We start from the raw sequence: 17,941 nt of genomic DNA, 5'->3' as shown, positions 1-17,941 counted from the left end.
GCAGCTGCTAAAAGGCAAAAATTGTTGCTACCAGAAGGAAAGCATGACAGATCCCTTCAGTTGAGGAATACAGTGTTCTATACAAATGAGCTCAACTTCTTCTTGTCAAAAAGACCCTTCTAAAGAAAAGTTTTTTACTTCTCTTCATAAACTAGAACACATAAATGATAAACAAGTTAGACCTTTCTACCCTAGGCAATAATCCTACTCCCATTTATGGTAAGGAGACCATCAGTTGATGGAATGATTCACCAGGCTGCAAGGTCAGCAAGGTGTCTTCCACAAGGATTGATGTTTATGCTAAGAACTAAACAAGAAAGAGTTCCTATCTGGTTTCACTAAGTGTAGGTGTGAATTAATCTTCCCAAGGGGATTTTTCATCCTGAATTACCCTTCTGGTAAGCCTCTGCCTCCAGCACTTGTCAGAGGGAAGAGGAAATATGGTAGGAGTTCACTAGAAGCTCATACAGCTATAGAATTAAGATTTAAAACAAATTCCACCAAAATCCTCAGTGATCCCAATGGCCAGTCAAATTTCAAAATCTAGACTATCTCAGAATCCTCCACACCTCTTATGACAACACTTATGTACCACAATCTCATTTTCCTAACGATTCTAACCTCCAGGGATACCACAAGATTATCCTAATGAACCTGTGGTACTTTATTAGTCCTTCTCCCTATGCAGGGACCCTTTTCACCTTTCCAGAAACCTGTGGTGGTTCTGCAGTCTCCAGCATTAGGCTCTGACCCAACCTGCTTGGTTTTAATCAGCAATCTCTCTTTTCATCTCTGAGTCACACCCACATCGCAACTTCTGTCATGGACTTGGTTTGTGATCATACCAAATGTAATGGCCAAAAACATCACAATCTTACTTTTTTATGATTCTACCAATTTATCATGTTCTCCTACTCACTTCAGTCTGTTAAAGAGTTATTTTGGACTTCACTGTCTCCTGGACCACATATTTTCTGTTTCCAAATCTGCCACTTCATCCTTTCTCTTTCCCAAATTGAGTATTTTTTTTTCTCTCTGATTACCACTAATATATCCATTGTGTCTCAACAGTACTTGTTACACCCTCCTCTTCACTATCACTTCAATCAAGTCCCTTCCATCCACACCCTGATGAGATCTTTTTCCAGTCCTGTCATTTTGAGCAGATGACTTTTCTCCTATATCCCTCTACATCTTTCCATTTCATAATGTTTAAGAAACTTGTTGTCCTACACACATCACACCTCCTTGCTTTGCTGGCCTTTATCTTCCTTCTTCCATGGCACCCTCACGCACCTCACCCTGTAAGAAACACTTAGTATCAACACTATTTCTCTTCCTGTCCCTTTAAACTTCCTTTTTATGATATATCCCCTTTCATGAGGCACTGTAACTAAATGTTTAATCCTATACCTTATCTTCAATCTTTTGGAAAAAGTGTCTGAATAACACTGTAGTATAATTAATAGTAAGGAATTTGGACTTTAAAATCTTGCCAACATTTAAAGTCTGGTGAGCTAGTCATTTGAAAAAAGAGAGGTACATAAATTACTGATTGAAGCCAATGCACCTGATTGCCACAAAAAACAAACTAAAATGGACACATAGCCAAACCATTACTTTATTTTCCAAAAGATTAACAAAAATTGAAGAGCTGCCTGTTCTTCTCATATTTTACAATGACTAAAACATAATAGAAAATTCACTTTAAAGAAAAAAAAACACATTAAAACAGTATTAAAATCTTATGCAGAGATAAGTAGAGTACTTACACAGTCCATCCTGTAAGAGTTTTAGCATGTTCCTAAAAGCAGCTGAAACTTCTAAATCATATCAAAAAACTGTTATGCTCCACCTGCTATCTCTACTGCTGTATTTTATGACCTCCCTGCAAACTGCAGGTGATAGTCAGGAAAATATTTCAAAAAGATTTCACTCGGTGATCCACAGTTAAATGACAACCATAGCTACTCACAGTAAGGCTTGAGACTCCTGAACTGAAGTGCTGGTGAAACTGTTTGGTTGTTATTTTCTGGATTATGTTAACCAAAATTTTACCATCAGAACAAAATAAAGTCAAGCTATTTTATTAACAGCCCTTGCAATATAATCCTAAACTACTCTAAAATGTACTGGTAAAAGTACAAAAGTAATGATGTCTACAGTGCACAGTGTGCTTCCCAGGAAAATAAAGGCAGTAAGCTTCTGCTCCAAGAGTTATGAACAAAATCAGACACACCAGTGACCACTTTCAATGGAGATGTGAGAAAGCAAATAAATGGTAACAGAGAATAACAGAAAAAGCAGTTTGAGGTATTTTTCATGTTACTGGCTAAAGGTTATTCTAATGGTTCCAAACTGGTAATATAAAAATTTAGGGTTGATAAGAGAGGAATAAGGATCTTCAGTCTCAACATCTCACAGAACTTCTTTTACTCTCATTTTTATCAGCTTTGCAACATTTCTACCAGAGCCCTAACAACTGAATACATAAATAAGAAACCTACATGAATGCCAGTCTCAGATAGGCTATGAGGTCTTACAAAACGTTTTCAGACACATGACCTTAAAGAAATGGAAGGGAGTGCTCTCACTATCTGCTTTATCATGGAATAAATGTGGAGCATGAGGAGACAGAGATTACTGATACAAAAATCTCCTGCCACAAACACCTGCACTGCCCAAATGCTTGTGACTTGCAAGTCAAAGCAATCTTTGAAAAGACATCTTGTCACTAAAAGACTAACTCAGACCCAAAATGAAATATCTTTTTGTAGCACTCTTACTTCAAAGAGAAGCACTTGCTTGAATTACATCTTTTAGACCCATAAAGAATCCACGGTCTTTGCTTCTAAGTTCTTGTAAAGTCAAATTTCTGCATTCTGTAATCTACATTCCTAATTATCCATATAAACAAAGTTCTCAGCATTCAACAGTACATCTCCAAATGAGTTTTCCTTCTCCTACTTTCCAACAAATTGGATCTCAACTCTCAAGCCTATTAATTTTTTAATTACCACCACACTTCCCACTCCCACATTCAGACCAGTCATGCATTCAAAGCACTCGTTTTGTGCCCAGCTGTAAAATGCCAGCCTCCCTGTGTGTGCAGCTGGGAATCCCAGCACCTTCAGCAAAGACAAACTGTATCCCAATATTCAGGTTGCTCACTGGTACTTTAATCTCTTTGCCCTGAATTATGCTCCTCTCTGTGCTCCAGCATCCATGCCACATGCAACTTGAGCACCATGTGGAGTCTTGAGCCTGCACCCAGATTTCTGTGCTGGCAGAGCCTTACCTCAGATTTCTAGCTGTGTTAAAAGTGTGTCATACTCCTGGACCCACATGGCAGAAGTCAGTGAGCCCCACACAGTCCCACACATTTCCTTCTACACAGCGGCATCCTCACTGTCATGCTCTGTATCAGAGTCTTTCTCCCATAACATGAGTCCTCGCCCATGTCTCATCCATCCCAACACAGCACTGCTAATGAAAAGAGAAAGACTGATAGGTTGTCAGTTTCCCAGATAGATATGGGAACTAAAACATATTCTGCAAGCTAATCAGCCTATTTATTATAATGTTTTCAAGATAAATGTTGTAAGAACAGCTGTACTGCATGTCGGTCCTACCACCAATGACTATAACAGGACATTAGTAGCTCTACTGGAGAAACTTCCACTAGTTTCTTTAATGAAATAAGCTCAACTGACTGAAAAAAACCCAAAAAATACCCCAACCAATCAACCAACCAACAAAATACCCCAACAAAACAACAAAACAATCCCCCAGTGCTTCTCAGAGTAATGAAAACATTTGTTTGAAATGTAACCAATGTGAGTAAAACTTGATTTTTAGGAGTCTCTCAAAGACAAGAGTTGGGGAGATTGATGTTTTCAACAGTAAGAACTGGAAAGTGACTTCACAATCAGAAGCAAGAATTATGTTTCCCCATTTGGAAAGTGGAATACACCAAAAGAACATGACTTGCAATAAAAATTACTAAGTTGGCAGCACAACAGTAGAAACACAGACTGGCCCAGGCCTGCAATTCTCACCTATGCAGTGATTCTCCTCCCATCAAAGGCACTGTGCAGCCTGAAGTCACACAGCTGAAACTATACACCTTTGACAGCTGCTATTGTTCAGGCTTCTGGAATGGCAATACGGCCACCAAAGTTGTTACTGTTTAAATGTGTATTTGGCTGAGACACAATAAAATTATACAAGAACAAAACGACTTGGAAACTTTGATTTACAACAAAAGCAACTTTCTATATCTGTCAATCCTTCAAGCACTATTTTATTACTATTCACATCACCACGACTGCCACAAAAGCATCCATACAGCAGGTTCATACTAAAGGTTTGCCTCAACTCAGTAGTTCCTTTCCAACAGCAGCCCATGAAGTGTTCTTAAATTCCTTCCACAAGACCAAACAGAGAATAATACTTTCAGGGATATGTACTGTACTGCCTCAGCTCCCAGCAGTCCAATCTTTTGAGACTTTGAAGCTAGAGGTTGCTTCTGCACAGTCCAACATGAATGTGTCTAAATGATCCCTGGATCCATTCAAATTTATAGCATCGTAGGTTACTATGGCAGTGGATTCCACCATTGAGTTTATCCTCTCAGAGACGCAAAAGAACCCTGTTAGATTTTTGAGGCATTACCTGAATGCCTGTGCTGACTATGGGTGACTGGTCCACGAGGGACAACAGGCACAAACTATAAATTCAGAGTGTTACATCTGAATAGGAAGAAAAAAAATTTTTACTTTGAGGTTGACAGAGCACTGGAGCAGACTTCCCCATAAGAATGAGTGTTCTCCTCTGAAGTTATTCCAAACCCACCCAGACGTGATCCTGTGCACCCTGCTGTAGTAGGGGTTGGGACTAGATCTCCAGAGACCCTTTCCAATCCAAAATATTCTGTGACTGTATGTTACTGTCTTTCCTATTCTATGTTTTCCAACATGGCCACAGCTTTCTGAAGGTGTTTTTCTTACCATAAACTTGAGACTTTGTATTAAAAGTTTAACAACAGAAGCCATTTAAAAAATTTAAATAAACATCTCCAGTAGTAGATCAGTGCCTTCCTTACAACATTGTTTTACTTATTATTATTCACCACCTCCTTTGTATTGTTGTATTGTGTTGCTAGTGAAAGTCAGCTACAGGTAAGCAAAATCAGTTCAGTTCAGCAACTATGTCTCTTCTTTGCAAAGAGAGTTGCTTTGTTTACAGAAATATTACCTTAGTTTTAAGATTTTTACCTGCATTTGTGCGCATGGTTGTTTTAAACAGCTTGAAAAATCAAAACACTCCACAACAAGAAAGTAAGTCCTATTAAAGTTCGGTTGAAACTCTTCTCAAGAGAATAGCAACAGACTCATAACTCAGCTCCTGCTGAGAGATCAGGCTTCAGCACAGAGCAGCTAACTGTGGGAAAAGCTGAAGGCACACAAATAAATGATTCTCAGCTAGAAGTCTGAATGGGCAGGAGGAGGAGAAATCTGTCTTTACCTACAAGTATCAAGTAACAGTTAAACCTATGAGTGCAGTTCCTGAAAGGCCAAAGAGAAAACCATTTAAAATACTTTAATGACCACTGTACAGTAGGCCAACAACACTAGAAAAAAACAAACATGAAATGATGAGATGCCTACAAAAAGAAAAATTGGTATTTTGATTCCTGTGCTTTTAAAATAATTCTTTTAATTGCCCTGAAAATAACAGTATTCTGAAAAAAGAAAGCAGGATAAAGAATAATTTTTACCACTGCATATCACCTCGTTTTTGTCAGTCTTTGCTTTTTATAACTGATATCACTTCTTACTGGGCTTAATTTACATTTAAATAAACATTTTATGTTCATAAGGGACAGCTGAACAAAGATGACACAAATTTAAAGGGTGTTTAAATATACAATCTCACTTATCACTTCTACAAAACTGACCAAGTACTGAAAAAAAAATATACATACATCTACAAGTCTCCAAGCTTCACTTATCACTGCATACTGCAGTCGATTCAGAACAAACCCCTCAATTTCTCTGTTTAGTTTGACAGGAGACTGACCAATCTTCTTCATCAGGGCATATGTTCTCTCTGTCGTAGAAGGATCTGTTTCTGGATGAGGAACAATTTCAACCAATGGCACAAAGTAAGGTGGATTTACCTCGAGAAAAAAGACAAAAGAAGAACATCAGCCATGAACAGAACAAGTTAATATAAAGCATCTTTATAGCTGGCACTAGCTTGGATAATTTCCAGAGAAGACAGCAAGCCTGATATTCAGACCTTGAAAGACTTTACTAATCCAATAAAAGCTTGTGCATTAACTCAAATTAAAAGAAACAATTAAACTTGCAGTAAATCAAACTCTGTTTAACCCCAGCAAAATTCATGGAGCTACACCAGAGATGACAGCACTCAAACAGTACTAGAAGACTTTATTCTGACTTGAGGAACTGTTTGCTCAATATTAGGCTGTTTGTTGTTGTAAGATGTATGGTCACCACCTGTCTTTCCGAATTAAGTAAGGCATTTCCTTTTAGACAGTCAGGAACTTTATAACAGAAGTATTGCTAAACACCACCTGTAAGATGCAACACTTAACAGATAAGCAGCTACTGGCCCAAGCCTGTAAATATATGCTAAATACAGTAACAGACATCACATAAAAAATACTTTGAAAATGTTGCCTTCAACACTGGTTGAACAGGTTGCCTTCAAACACTGTACTTAGAAAAAAATAAATTACCTCTCCCTGACTCTTCCCAAGTGTAATTTCTCATCAAGTCAAGAGCTTTGTGTTATGTATTTTTGAAGTAAAAACCAAAAAATCCTAAAGTACATCCTGGAAACAGCTAAAAGTTCTTCAGGTCATAGTGTTACAGACAGTTAAGCTGCATGCATTCTCTTTCCAAAGCAGCAGTCCTTCAGCTGTACTCTTAAAGGTGTTAAATTCAGCTCTCCATCTAGCTCCAGGCAATAGAAGGGGCTAACATATAATAAATTACTACCAGGAATAACACTGACATTTGAAGGATGGTAATTAACTACTGATTCTTTCATCATGCTCCCTTATAGTCAACTATTCTTAACCGTGCTCCTGTAAACGCAAGGACAGGAATTAGTCACAGGAATGTGCAAGTAGCCTTTCCTCTCTGCATGTTCTTTCTTTTCAGTATTCACATGGTTCCCTTTCCTGCAGGGTCTGACATGTGCTCTAACTACTGATGTAACATACTTCATTCCTTTTAGAGGGCCTTGTGTCCCAACACAGCCCCTCTCACACCAGTATCTTTGGCAGTGCCACCAGCAATGCTGAGAACGGTGTAGTGGGTGGACACCATCCCGTGGTGCCAGGCAATTGAGCAAGACCCAAAACACTGCAAGCACCAAGACATTCTCTGAGGCTTTTCTAACCCTTAAGTATAGCACAGGTTCCAGTCAGAGGACAAGTTAATTGTTGAGAGAGACTAAGGCTATTAAAAATTTCTTCGAAGATTACTGATGACAGTGATCTTATTGAAATATTCCATTTCATGAACTTGGCACAGGGAGCATATGGGTGTGTTCATGAGCACACTGAGGAGACACAGGAAGACAATTTTTCAGCAGTGAGATAATAGATATTGGTAAAAACTGAAAGTGGTAGAACATTGATGAAATAGGGAATGGGGGAAAGTTTCTAAAAATGAGAAGTATTTCAGGGAACAGAAGGTCACCTTAGCATAACCAAGTCACAGCTAAGAAAGGAGATGACAAAGAAAACGCCGAAAAGAATTAAGTTACAGAAAAGCTGTCAACAAACATAAATATTAATTTTAATAGACCAGTGAGAAGATTGGAACAAAAATTAGAAGACACAAACAATTTCTAACAGGAGTAGTGGAGTTAAAAAAATAATCTGAGAGAGTTTAATGCAGTTTTAAAGTTATTTGATTGCAGGGTTTCCTGTACAACAGGGGACTTCACTCAGTGGCACAGTCTCCTCTAGCCCCATATTTCTAGTTGTGTGATCTAGCAGACATATACAGTACATGAGAAGAGAACCACCCTGCAGCAGACATCTATTGATCCACTGCCTGAAACTGCTTTCAGAGAACACCTGTACCTGTTTTGTACCATAACATAAGTATTGTGTCCATTTCTATCATACAGCTGTGCTGTGAGATTTTTTTTTTCTAATTACTGAACCATGTTAAGCAAAGGGATGAGCTGCTTCTGCCCTTTGGGCACTTCCTTTCATTTTATCTCAACACCCTCACCCACGCCAGAGGCTCTACAACTTTAGCTTTTAATTCTTCTGGTGTATCAAATTCCAGACTTGTTTTCAGTGTCTTGCAGAGCTGCTTGCTTCCTGCAGCCACCAAATCCTACTATTGTGTTCAAGATCTTAGTAAAAAATTAAAAAGAAAACCCAAACAAAAAAAACCCACCCAAAGCCAGCAACTACTACAAAGCAAGCAAGTTTCCTGATGCAGATGCAGAAAGACCCCTGGAAGAGTACATTGGTTTACAGCTTCTTTGATACACTCAGTACAGCTGAGTGAAGCTGAGATTACTAAAAAACCAGTCTCAGTTGGACAGCAAAACCATTTGGGAACAATTAGACATTTTAAGGTGCTCCAGAGTGTTCGTTTTGACAAAATACATATCCTTACAACAGAAATGTAGAAAATGTTTATGCAGAGACCACCTTTCCAGATCTGATAAAACCTGGTTTCAGGAGTGGCTCCTACGAAGACTGCAGTTCAGACTAAACAAAGTCAACTGGTACAGACCAGCTTGAGAAAACAGTAAGAAAGAGTACAGTAAAATCAAAGATTGACAGTCACGCAGCTAGGAGCTGGTTAAAAAAAAGAAACAGTATTGCTTAATATAGAGTTACTTAATATAGAAATGTTAAAGAGACATAATCTCTTCTCTTGCACTAGAGAAAACTACAACTCTGGAAATAAGAGATAAGGAACGATTGAATTTTAGACTGGAGAAAGGCTAGATCTAGGCACAGATACACATTTTGAAATTTGACCTTTTTTATAATTAAAAAAATTGAAAACTTGTTATACAGAAACAAACCAAACCAAGCCTTTTGTTCCCCTTGCCACGCAGGCACCCCAAGGCACAGTGGTGGTGGAGGGGTATCAGAAAGGCACTGATCAAATGCTTTGACACTACAGCAGGAGGCTACAGGTAGCTGTAGAGACACTACAGTAAAGTAGTGCTGTATTTCTGTACTCTTGTGGATGCCCAGGGAATTGACATTTACTTTACACTCTGAGGGATGCCCTGGAGAGACATCATGTAGTTACCAAACTGCAGAGACCAGGGCAGCGCCTCTCTTCATGACAACAGTTCTCTTTAACTGACCAGCTGACCACCCGACTAACACTGGGTTAACAAATTCATTAGCTTCTTGAATAGTGGAAAACAGAAGCAGTAAGGACCTCAGTGATGATCAAGATAAAATGCTCTTCCATGCTGAGGAGAGATGTGATAAACTGCTGTCTGGCAGCTCCAAACAGACCTCTACAGAAGCCCACAAGTGCCTTTGACCATTCTGAGGTTCTGCTGCAACCTCTAGTCATTCCATTTTTGCATCACTGCACTGTCTCAGTTGGTTATTGTGGGATCTCAACAGGTTATGAAGCATGCAAATTCAGCTCCAAGTCCAATTTGTTCCATTTCATCATTCCTTAATTCTTCTTTCAGAAATTAAGGAATATTGCTTCTGCATCACAAGTCTGAAGAAACTGGAGTCTAAATTTCCCATCTTTTATCAATATAGCCTGACCAGCACATGCAGCTCAGTGTTTGGATTCTTACTGTTACCCTACAGAAGCTAAGAAAGGATACTAGAAAAGACTAACAATGACACAAGAATAAAGTAGCAATGTTATGAGCTTGTACCCAAAACATAGGATTCCTACATTTCGAAAGCCAGTAGTTTGAGAAACACACACCAATATGAGCACAACAGCTCACACTGAACATATCTTGATCCAACAGCATGCAACATCCTTTCAGTTTTGTAGATTAGTGCTGCTCCCCACAGAATAACTGAACTACAGCTTTTCTGAAAAATTGGCCCTGCACATTAACAATGGCACACAAGAGCCCCAAATACCCTTCTGAGTCTTTCAGACTGCAGGAAAGAGTTCGGGATGCAGTTTACACAAAAAGGAAACATGCCATCATACTTACAGGATGTGACACAATGCACTGCTTAACATGCTTAAGGCCAGTGAACAATTTGCTGGGTAAGAGACAAGAGGTCGAGCTGCTCAAGGTAACACTGTCACCCACAATAAGATCCAACTGACCAAAAATCTTCCTTTTCAGTTCCAGATTCTCTGGAGTACATTCCTGGAATAAAACCAAAAAACAGTATTAGAAGTCATGTAGTTCAATAGTATCTATCCATACATCTCAGACTTCACTGATCCCATCCTAGATTGACACCTAGGAATTCAGCACAAACCATCTGTTTTAATCGGCCTAGATATTACCAGTGAGCCAGTAACAAAAAAAATACCTTCCCATAGTTAAAGAAATGGAAAGCCCAAGAGTTTATGTACAGCAGAAGATGGACCACCACACCCTACAGGAGAATTTAATGCAAAAGAAAATATTCTGCTTTGTCTAAAATACAGACTTTAACTCACACAGGGAGATAACACAATATAGAGGATTAAGACTTGGTATTCCTTTTTGTTTTTTTTAAGAGTATCTCACATGATAGAAGTCAGTATTCTCTCCAAGACACGATGGAAATGAACAGGTGTATCTCAAAAGAAGACAAACTTAAAAACTCCAGAACTATGGCAGGATATTCCAAGGAACATCTCTGCAACCTGTGCTTAAACAACTCCTAGAGTGGAAATTAATGAAGATACGTATGCATTTCAAGTATGAGGGTCACTGAGAAAGACTTCTGAAGACCACCTGAAGTAGAATGAATGCTATCAAAACTTCTACCAAAGCTACTCAGCACATTCAGCTCTACATCACTGTGTGAAATTTTACAAGTGTGAGCCAAGAGCCACAACCTACAATCACTAAATTTCCAAAGTTATCTCCGGGAGATGTCTGAGGGAGAGCATGCAAAGATCCACTAGTCTGGGAGCAGAAGGATATGGGATAATAACTACAGTGGATCCCACAAGCAACAGAAGTCTTCAGCCTATGAGAAGAAAATGGAGGAAGAAGGCCAGCCTGTGTTCAAGGGGTTTTGGAAGAGTTCAAAAAAATCCAAACAGGATCCCAGAGTTGCAAAACCTCAGCCTTCCCTTTAAAACACACAGAAAATACCTGCTCTTTTCCAACTCTAACCTTCTCCCACCTGCTAGTACTTCATTCTGTCTTTTCTGTTATGTTGAACTACACACAGCAAGGTTAGGGGAAAAGGCTACACATTTGATGTAATCCAAAATTTACATTTAATATCTGCTGCTTCAGACAGACTCTGTGGCAAGAATGCCCAGGGCCAGAGTTTTTAAACCAAAAAATGGGTTAAAAGTAATTTGAAGTCTTAAAAAATAAGTTGCATGGAACAGTACTAAAGGTTCCATGATGCAGAAGAGATAAACAGGGTCATTTAAGAACTCCAGATAGAGCCCAAAGTATTAGACAGCCTTATCAAAACAAAATGATACTCTGCTCATAGTTCCAGAATCCCGCTTGTGGTTAAGTTTAAATAGTTTCTTTTAGTGAAGCCAAAGATGATGAGAACTCTGCAGATACTGTTCAAGCTAATAAAAGAGCTGCTTTGAATAGGTTTGTGAACTTGAAACTCTAAGCCTGCTCTCACATCAGATGATAATCAAAAAGGTAAATTCAAATCTGCTGGAAACTCAAACCTGCCATGGTTACGTAAGGTTTCTGAATGGGCCATTTGCTTGGAGTTTCTTGTATAGTGTCACAATTGTATTCAGGTTGTTGGACCACTGCAATAAAGCTTCTGTTCTCAAGCATGCAATTATTTTCTCAGAGACACCAATTCCCTGAAGAACAGGGGGAAAATTAAGCTCTAAACAATCCATTAAACAGGAACCTCACTTGCAGTCAGTTATGGAGCCTGGAGAGGTCTGAAGCTCTTCTGTTTACCATGAGAAAGGGAAGATCAAACACAGAGCAGGTAAGATATGGGTTTAAAGGTAACACAGTTTCTCTCAAAGCATCAGTGCAGAAAGGTTAGCATGCTCCACTATGCATTTTAAGTGACACTGTATATTTCTGTGCCCTTTTCTTAGGGAAGATCATAATTCTCACTTTCAGAGAACAGTAAACCTTTATTCCAAGGCCTGGTCACCTAAACAAGGTTGCTACAAATGTGGCTTCTAATTTAAACTTTATTAAACATCTCTTAAGAGTCTGATCAGAACATGACAGCTGTTAATTTTTAAAACCGATCTCCCAAAAGTGTTGTATTGAATTAAAAGCTTAGATGTAACAGGAATTACACTATTCAAACACATGTTCAGAGAATACACAGCAGCTACGTGAACCAGTAAAGAACTACACAAAGATAAACACAGGCTAGACTCCCTCCCCAGCTAACTGATACTCCACATGGTGATTGAGGTCTAGTTGCCCCTAAATACGAAGGTGCACTCACATGACACAACCCCTGAAATCCCAGTACATGGAAAGCCAGTGAGTTTTATCTGTTTAAATCCAGTGTCTCTGTGTTTCTGCTTTCTCACCATGCCACCCACCATCTGTGCTCCCACATGTATCCATGCTCATCTAAATGCACAACTTCATTTTCCTATATTTAAATGCTGGCATCTCCCAGGTTCTTCCCATCCATTCTCAAATAAATCAAGGTAGCAACTCCTCTGTAACTTCTAGAAAAACACTCCCCAAAACACTATCTTGCAAAATACCTTTTCCTTAGACTATCAGTGAGAATTGCTGCTGAGCAATTTATTAGTAGTGGGAGGCAAAAGAAACAAAATAGGGCCTGAAGCAAAGCCCTGCAACACAGTGGTATGGTCCTAAAATAAGTAGACATCCTACACAAGCAGTATAAGATGGAAGGCAGATATTTAAACTAGCATGCAGAAGGTCAAATATTAGCAGCCACTCAGCAACAAGCAAGGCACTTTCTGTAAGATCATCTGGAGATCCCGTCACAGGGAGCAGCATCAAGCCTTCCCAATAACGAGTCTGATGGTAGTCACCAGCATTAGGAATCGCTGAATAAAGAAGTCTGAAAGCTACTGCTGCATAACAATGAATTCCTACCTCCTGACTAGATGCTGTCTGGTGCAAATTCAAAACATAAGAAAGTCTTTCTTCCCTGGCAATCTTAATATGAAAGTTTATGATAATATATACATTCCTGCAAGTGAAGATAGATCTGTCTTGAGCTCTCCTAGACCCACCTTCATTGCAGGAATCTATCCCATACCACAGGACTCTTCCAAGTAGATTTTGGCCCAACAGGCCAAAGTTGTCCTCCCAAACTCTAGGGCTGTAATTCCAGTTTTCATCTTGCTTCTCTCAAGGATCCTCAACTTCACCATCTCATGGTCACTACAGTCAAGACTTCCCCATGAACTTCACATCTCCAACCTGTTCTTCATTGTTTGTGAGGTCCAGCACAACATGTCCTCTCTTCTAGTCCCCAGCCACCTGTGTTAAAGTTACCATGAATGCATTCCACAATCCTTCTGAATTCTTTGTGCTCTCCTGTGCTGTCCCTCCAGCAGATACTGACGTGGTTGAAGCCCCACCATAAAGACATGGGCCTATGAATGTGAGGCTTCTGAAGAAGGCCTCTTCTTCCTGATCAAGTGGTCCATAGCAGACGTCTACCACAAAATCTCCCATACTGGTGGTGCTGCTAATATTGACCCAAAAGTTCTCAACTGGCTCCTCAATCAAACCAAGGGAGAGCAAGAAACACCCTATTCCTCTCCCACAGCTATCGCCCTCCTACAGCTGTTCACGTTTGTCTTGTACCACCTAACCCCCAAGGGCTGCATTTCACTGCCATACCACAGCTGCCAACTGAGGTAGAAAGTTATTTTCTAGAGTTCTGCAACTTCCCCTTTTCCAGTAAATTCAGTAAGGTTTTAAGCAGCAGGTAAATTGTTTAGAAGCCATGACCACTTTGACTGCAACAAGAATCCTCCTCATCTTCTGCAGTTAAGTGAGGATCTCCAAACACGCCACAAGCCCCTGCTCTGTTTAGACACATATAAAGCTTACAGCATTTTAAGAAGCCTCAGCTTGTCAGTGCTGACAGTGATTTAGCTGACATTTTTAAGGCACTCCTGTAAAACAGTTCCCAGAGTCAAGTGACAGAAACCTTCTCCTCTCACAGAATGAGGCCACAGCAGCAGCTTTCAAAGCACCGAACTATCCCACAAGCTGGACCCAGACTGTCAGCACTCCTGCAACAGGAACCACATTATATCCAGCTTTTTGCGGGAATATAAAGAACTTCACAGGATTAGGAGACAAAGAGTTCTGCATCTCAGAAAAGGAGCTTTTCTGAAAGCTTGGTGCCTAATACATTTCTACAAATACTTCCATTATCTTCTATAGTTATAATTCACTAGAAAAACACTTTCACAGAAAAGACAGGCATAATTGTTTTACTTTCATCTAACAAGTTACTTGTGAATGTTTTATTTCTAAAACAAAGTCTGATTAATATAAACCGACAAAAAGCTTTGGCCTGTGGATTTTTATACACATAACCTGAATGCTATTTAAGACAGACATTAAAAATACCTCAAAAGGAGACCTGCAAATGTAATTAAATTAAAGAGAGATTTCAAATTACTATCTATAGATAGCACCTGTACAGTCAAATACAATTATTCCATATAATTTTACCGTAGCTAAATAATAAAGGATTCTTGTAAAAGCTTCTTTGAAAAAAGTACATATGCTGAATAAGCTCTCTACAAATTAAACCTTGTCATTTGACAGCCAGTTCTGTTTCCTCCAACATCTCTGGCAAAGTTGGGGTTACTGAAGTTACCAAAGAAAAATTCCATCTATTTGTTTCATCTTGCATATAGATTGCTGTGTTTCAGTCACCATTTTATTGAATCCACATCAAATTATATTTTAAGCAAAAGAGTGTTTCAAACATTCACTACCATCATTAGTATTTCAGTCCTAATTATTATAATTTCTGTTTAGATTTTTGTGTTGATATACTGGTTTGTTCTGTTCCTGCAGGGTTTAGGTGTGTATCTCTATTCTGGAAGAGTGAAGATGCACCTTCTGTTCAGGAAACTTGAGTGCTTTTGTTATTGTATTCCATGTCAGACACTAAAGTGCACTCCAGTCAGTAAACAAGAGTCACACACGTGAACCTGGGGAACTACACCACTGGCAATTAAAAAACATCACATTTTGACCGCAGAGGCTGGGAGTTCAGCTAGTGAAACAAGCAGAGACATAAAACTGTATTTTTAATATCAGAACAAATTATTAAATAGAAGTATCAACTTTGCTTCTGATATAACTGTTAGCTAATAGAACTTAGCTCAAAAATATATATATTTTTAATACATTGAATAGGTTTGGTAACGTCACAAAATTCAAAATCATTACATATTTCAAATGCAAATACTCGACTTCAAGTATTTTGGACTTTTCCATCATACTCTCCTGAAAAATAGTTTTAGATGCATATTTTGAGGTGCTTTAGAGATGGACAGTATGTGCATCTAACAGTATACCAAGACATTATTAAGACAAGGTGACTAACAAAAATTCGTTATTTCAAAGACGGTAATAGGATATCATATTTACTTCAGTCTCCTTTTGTAAAGTGTTGCTACCCTCCTTGAGGATAAAGGCAGGGCCAGCAGCTGGGTAGGAGGCACACACACTTCTGCATGGCTTTGGGATGAGACACACACACAGCTGATGTCAAAGGAGGCCGCAGGTTGTTGCACACCTTTCAGTGCAAGGTTAGGATTTTGATCAGTTAAAGTAAGGTAGAAGGAGGGGAAAAAAAAACCAAAACAAACCACCACAAAAACCCTGAAACTGGATGTGAGGCAGAAACCCAACCCAGTGGGATACACAGAGGGGGACAGGAGCTCATCTGCCTGTCTGCCCCTTTCCCACAGCAGATACTCATTCCACTAAGTGGGTACACAAGTTCCTCCAAGATGGTTTCAAGCTCATGAACAAAAACCAAATCATTAACAAAAGTATCATTTGCAACAAAAGCCTCCTTAGGTGTAAACCAACTCTAGTTAGTCCAAACCGAGCCACACACCTTGGTAACCTAGACTTTTATTTTGAACCTGAACTATCTTACTAACTACTGCCACCCTGTAAGCCAAGGGTACGAAGGCGTCATAAGGGCAGCAGTTCCTTTAACTGAAAAGCAGACTGGCTGTTTGCTAGGCACGGGAGTGCCACATTATCACCATGTGACACAATTATAGAAAATATGAATAAAGCACAGGCATGCAAGTTTCACATCCCAGAGCTTCAGTTAGAGACTTTCTATGGGTTATGTATGCACTGGAGCAAAATGCTGAACATGGGAAGAGAAGGAATCATACAACAAGAGAATTTTAAGAACAGGTTAACACATTTTTGACAGACAGTTGTCTAGGTATGACTGATCCTGCCTGCCTTTGGTCTCATCACTACATAAAGAAACTTATTGTAAAAGCAGTCATAAAAGATCAGGTAAAGGCACCAGCACTTTAATGCTAACCTAATATAAAAAAATAATTTAGGGTTATAAATCACTTTAGATCTAGAGCGATAACTTCTTATTTGTCTTGAACATATGAGCTCATACAAATGTGAAATCTGATGCTTCATGAATCACTACCTCTTGAGTGACATGAAAGACTGTTGACTGCAAGATACTGTGCAAGTAAATAACATTGAGGTGAAATCCAGCACTTGGATGGAAACATTTTGTACTTTCCTACATTTCATAAATATACTCTGTTAAAGAATCTGACCAAGAAAAATATCAAGTCACTGACATTTTATACTGTTCAGAATAAATAACTGAATTACAAGTGTCCTTTCAACCTTTAGAAGAAAAAAAAAGGATTTGTGGAGGTACTAGTTTTCAGAACTACATACTCTAAAATCAGACAAATTTGGGAGGGTTTGAGGGATTTCTGTGAGAGGCTTTTTGGCTGTTTTTTTTGTTTAAAGCAAATACAGCAAATGAAGACAAGTTTGCTTCTTCTCCTGTTAGTATCATGGCATGAAAAGATCTATCATTTTCCATGATGGTCACATGTCCAACAAAACTTTCAAAAGACAGACAAGTGAATCAGGCTGTGACAGACGAAGATCCTTTTTGCTCCCTCAGGAAAGGGCAATAAGATCTCAAAGTAGTTGACTGACATCCTCCTCCCTACATCTTCTCTCAAAGTACTAGATTTTCTCTGGTTTTCCCTACCCTGATCTCATCCACCCTGAAAAATAGGGAAAGTGATCTAGGAAAGGCAATGGAAACACAACACCACCCAGAAAAGGGACCAGGGAGCACTGGAAGAGATCCCAAAGAGCAAGATTAGTTGTCAGGCAGGAGGACAGTTTTGGCAATGACAACCTCCTGAAACAAGGACCAAAACCATATTCAAGACTGTAATGGTAGATGACACCAGCTGTTACATGCACAGAATAGATGGAAAATAAATGTGAGAAAATTTGGAAGGATGTAAGTCCTTTCAGCAGCAGCACCACTACAGTGACACTGGCAGGCTGTTTCCGACACTGACTTCATAAAATGTTTTACAGCAAGTCTTTAAGATCTGATCATTTAAACCTTTAAAATTAGAAAGAGTGTTCTCAAAAGTTCTACAAAGACAGCAGGTCAGGTCCCATGCATAAAACCTATTCCCTCAAAAGCCAAAACACAACTTCTGGTGCCCCAGGCCAGTGTTTAAGCTCTGTAGAGTAAAACCAGGCC

At 39.1% G+C, this 17,941-nt stretch overlaps 1 protein-coding gene across 2 annotated transcripts in view; it reads right to left on the bottom strand.

Annotated features, from left to right (window-relative positions):
• The window catches only part of CRYL1 (crystallin lambda 1), a 50,236-nt gene that overhangs the window by 17,965 nt on the left and 14,330 nt on the right, over positions 1-17,941 (bottom strand). For both annotated transcript variants that reach the window (XM_041487404.1, XM_041487403.1), the window contains exons 4-5: positions 10,219-10,380; positions 5,987-6,181 (exon numbers count right to left, since the gene is read on the bottom strand). In XM_041487404.1, the coding sequence (XP_041343338.1) occupies positions 5,987-6,181; positions 10,219-10,380 (357 nt within the window). The remainder of the gene's footprint in view (positions 1-5,986; positions 6,182-10,218; positions 10,381-17,941) is intronic.

Source organism: Pyrgilauda ruficollis, unplaced genomic scaffold (genome assembly GCF_017590135.1).
Source record: "Pyrgilauda ruficollis isolate IOZ18807 unplaced genomic scaffold, ASM1759013v1 scaffold8, whole genome shotgun sequence".
Lineage (NCBI taxonomy): Eukaryota > Metazoa > Chordata > Aves > Passeriformes > Passeridae > Pyrgilauda > Pyrgilauda ruficollis.
The sequence above is the reverse complement of the archived record's forward strand: the minus strand, read 5'-3'. Positions and strand labels throughout refer to the sequence as shown.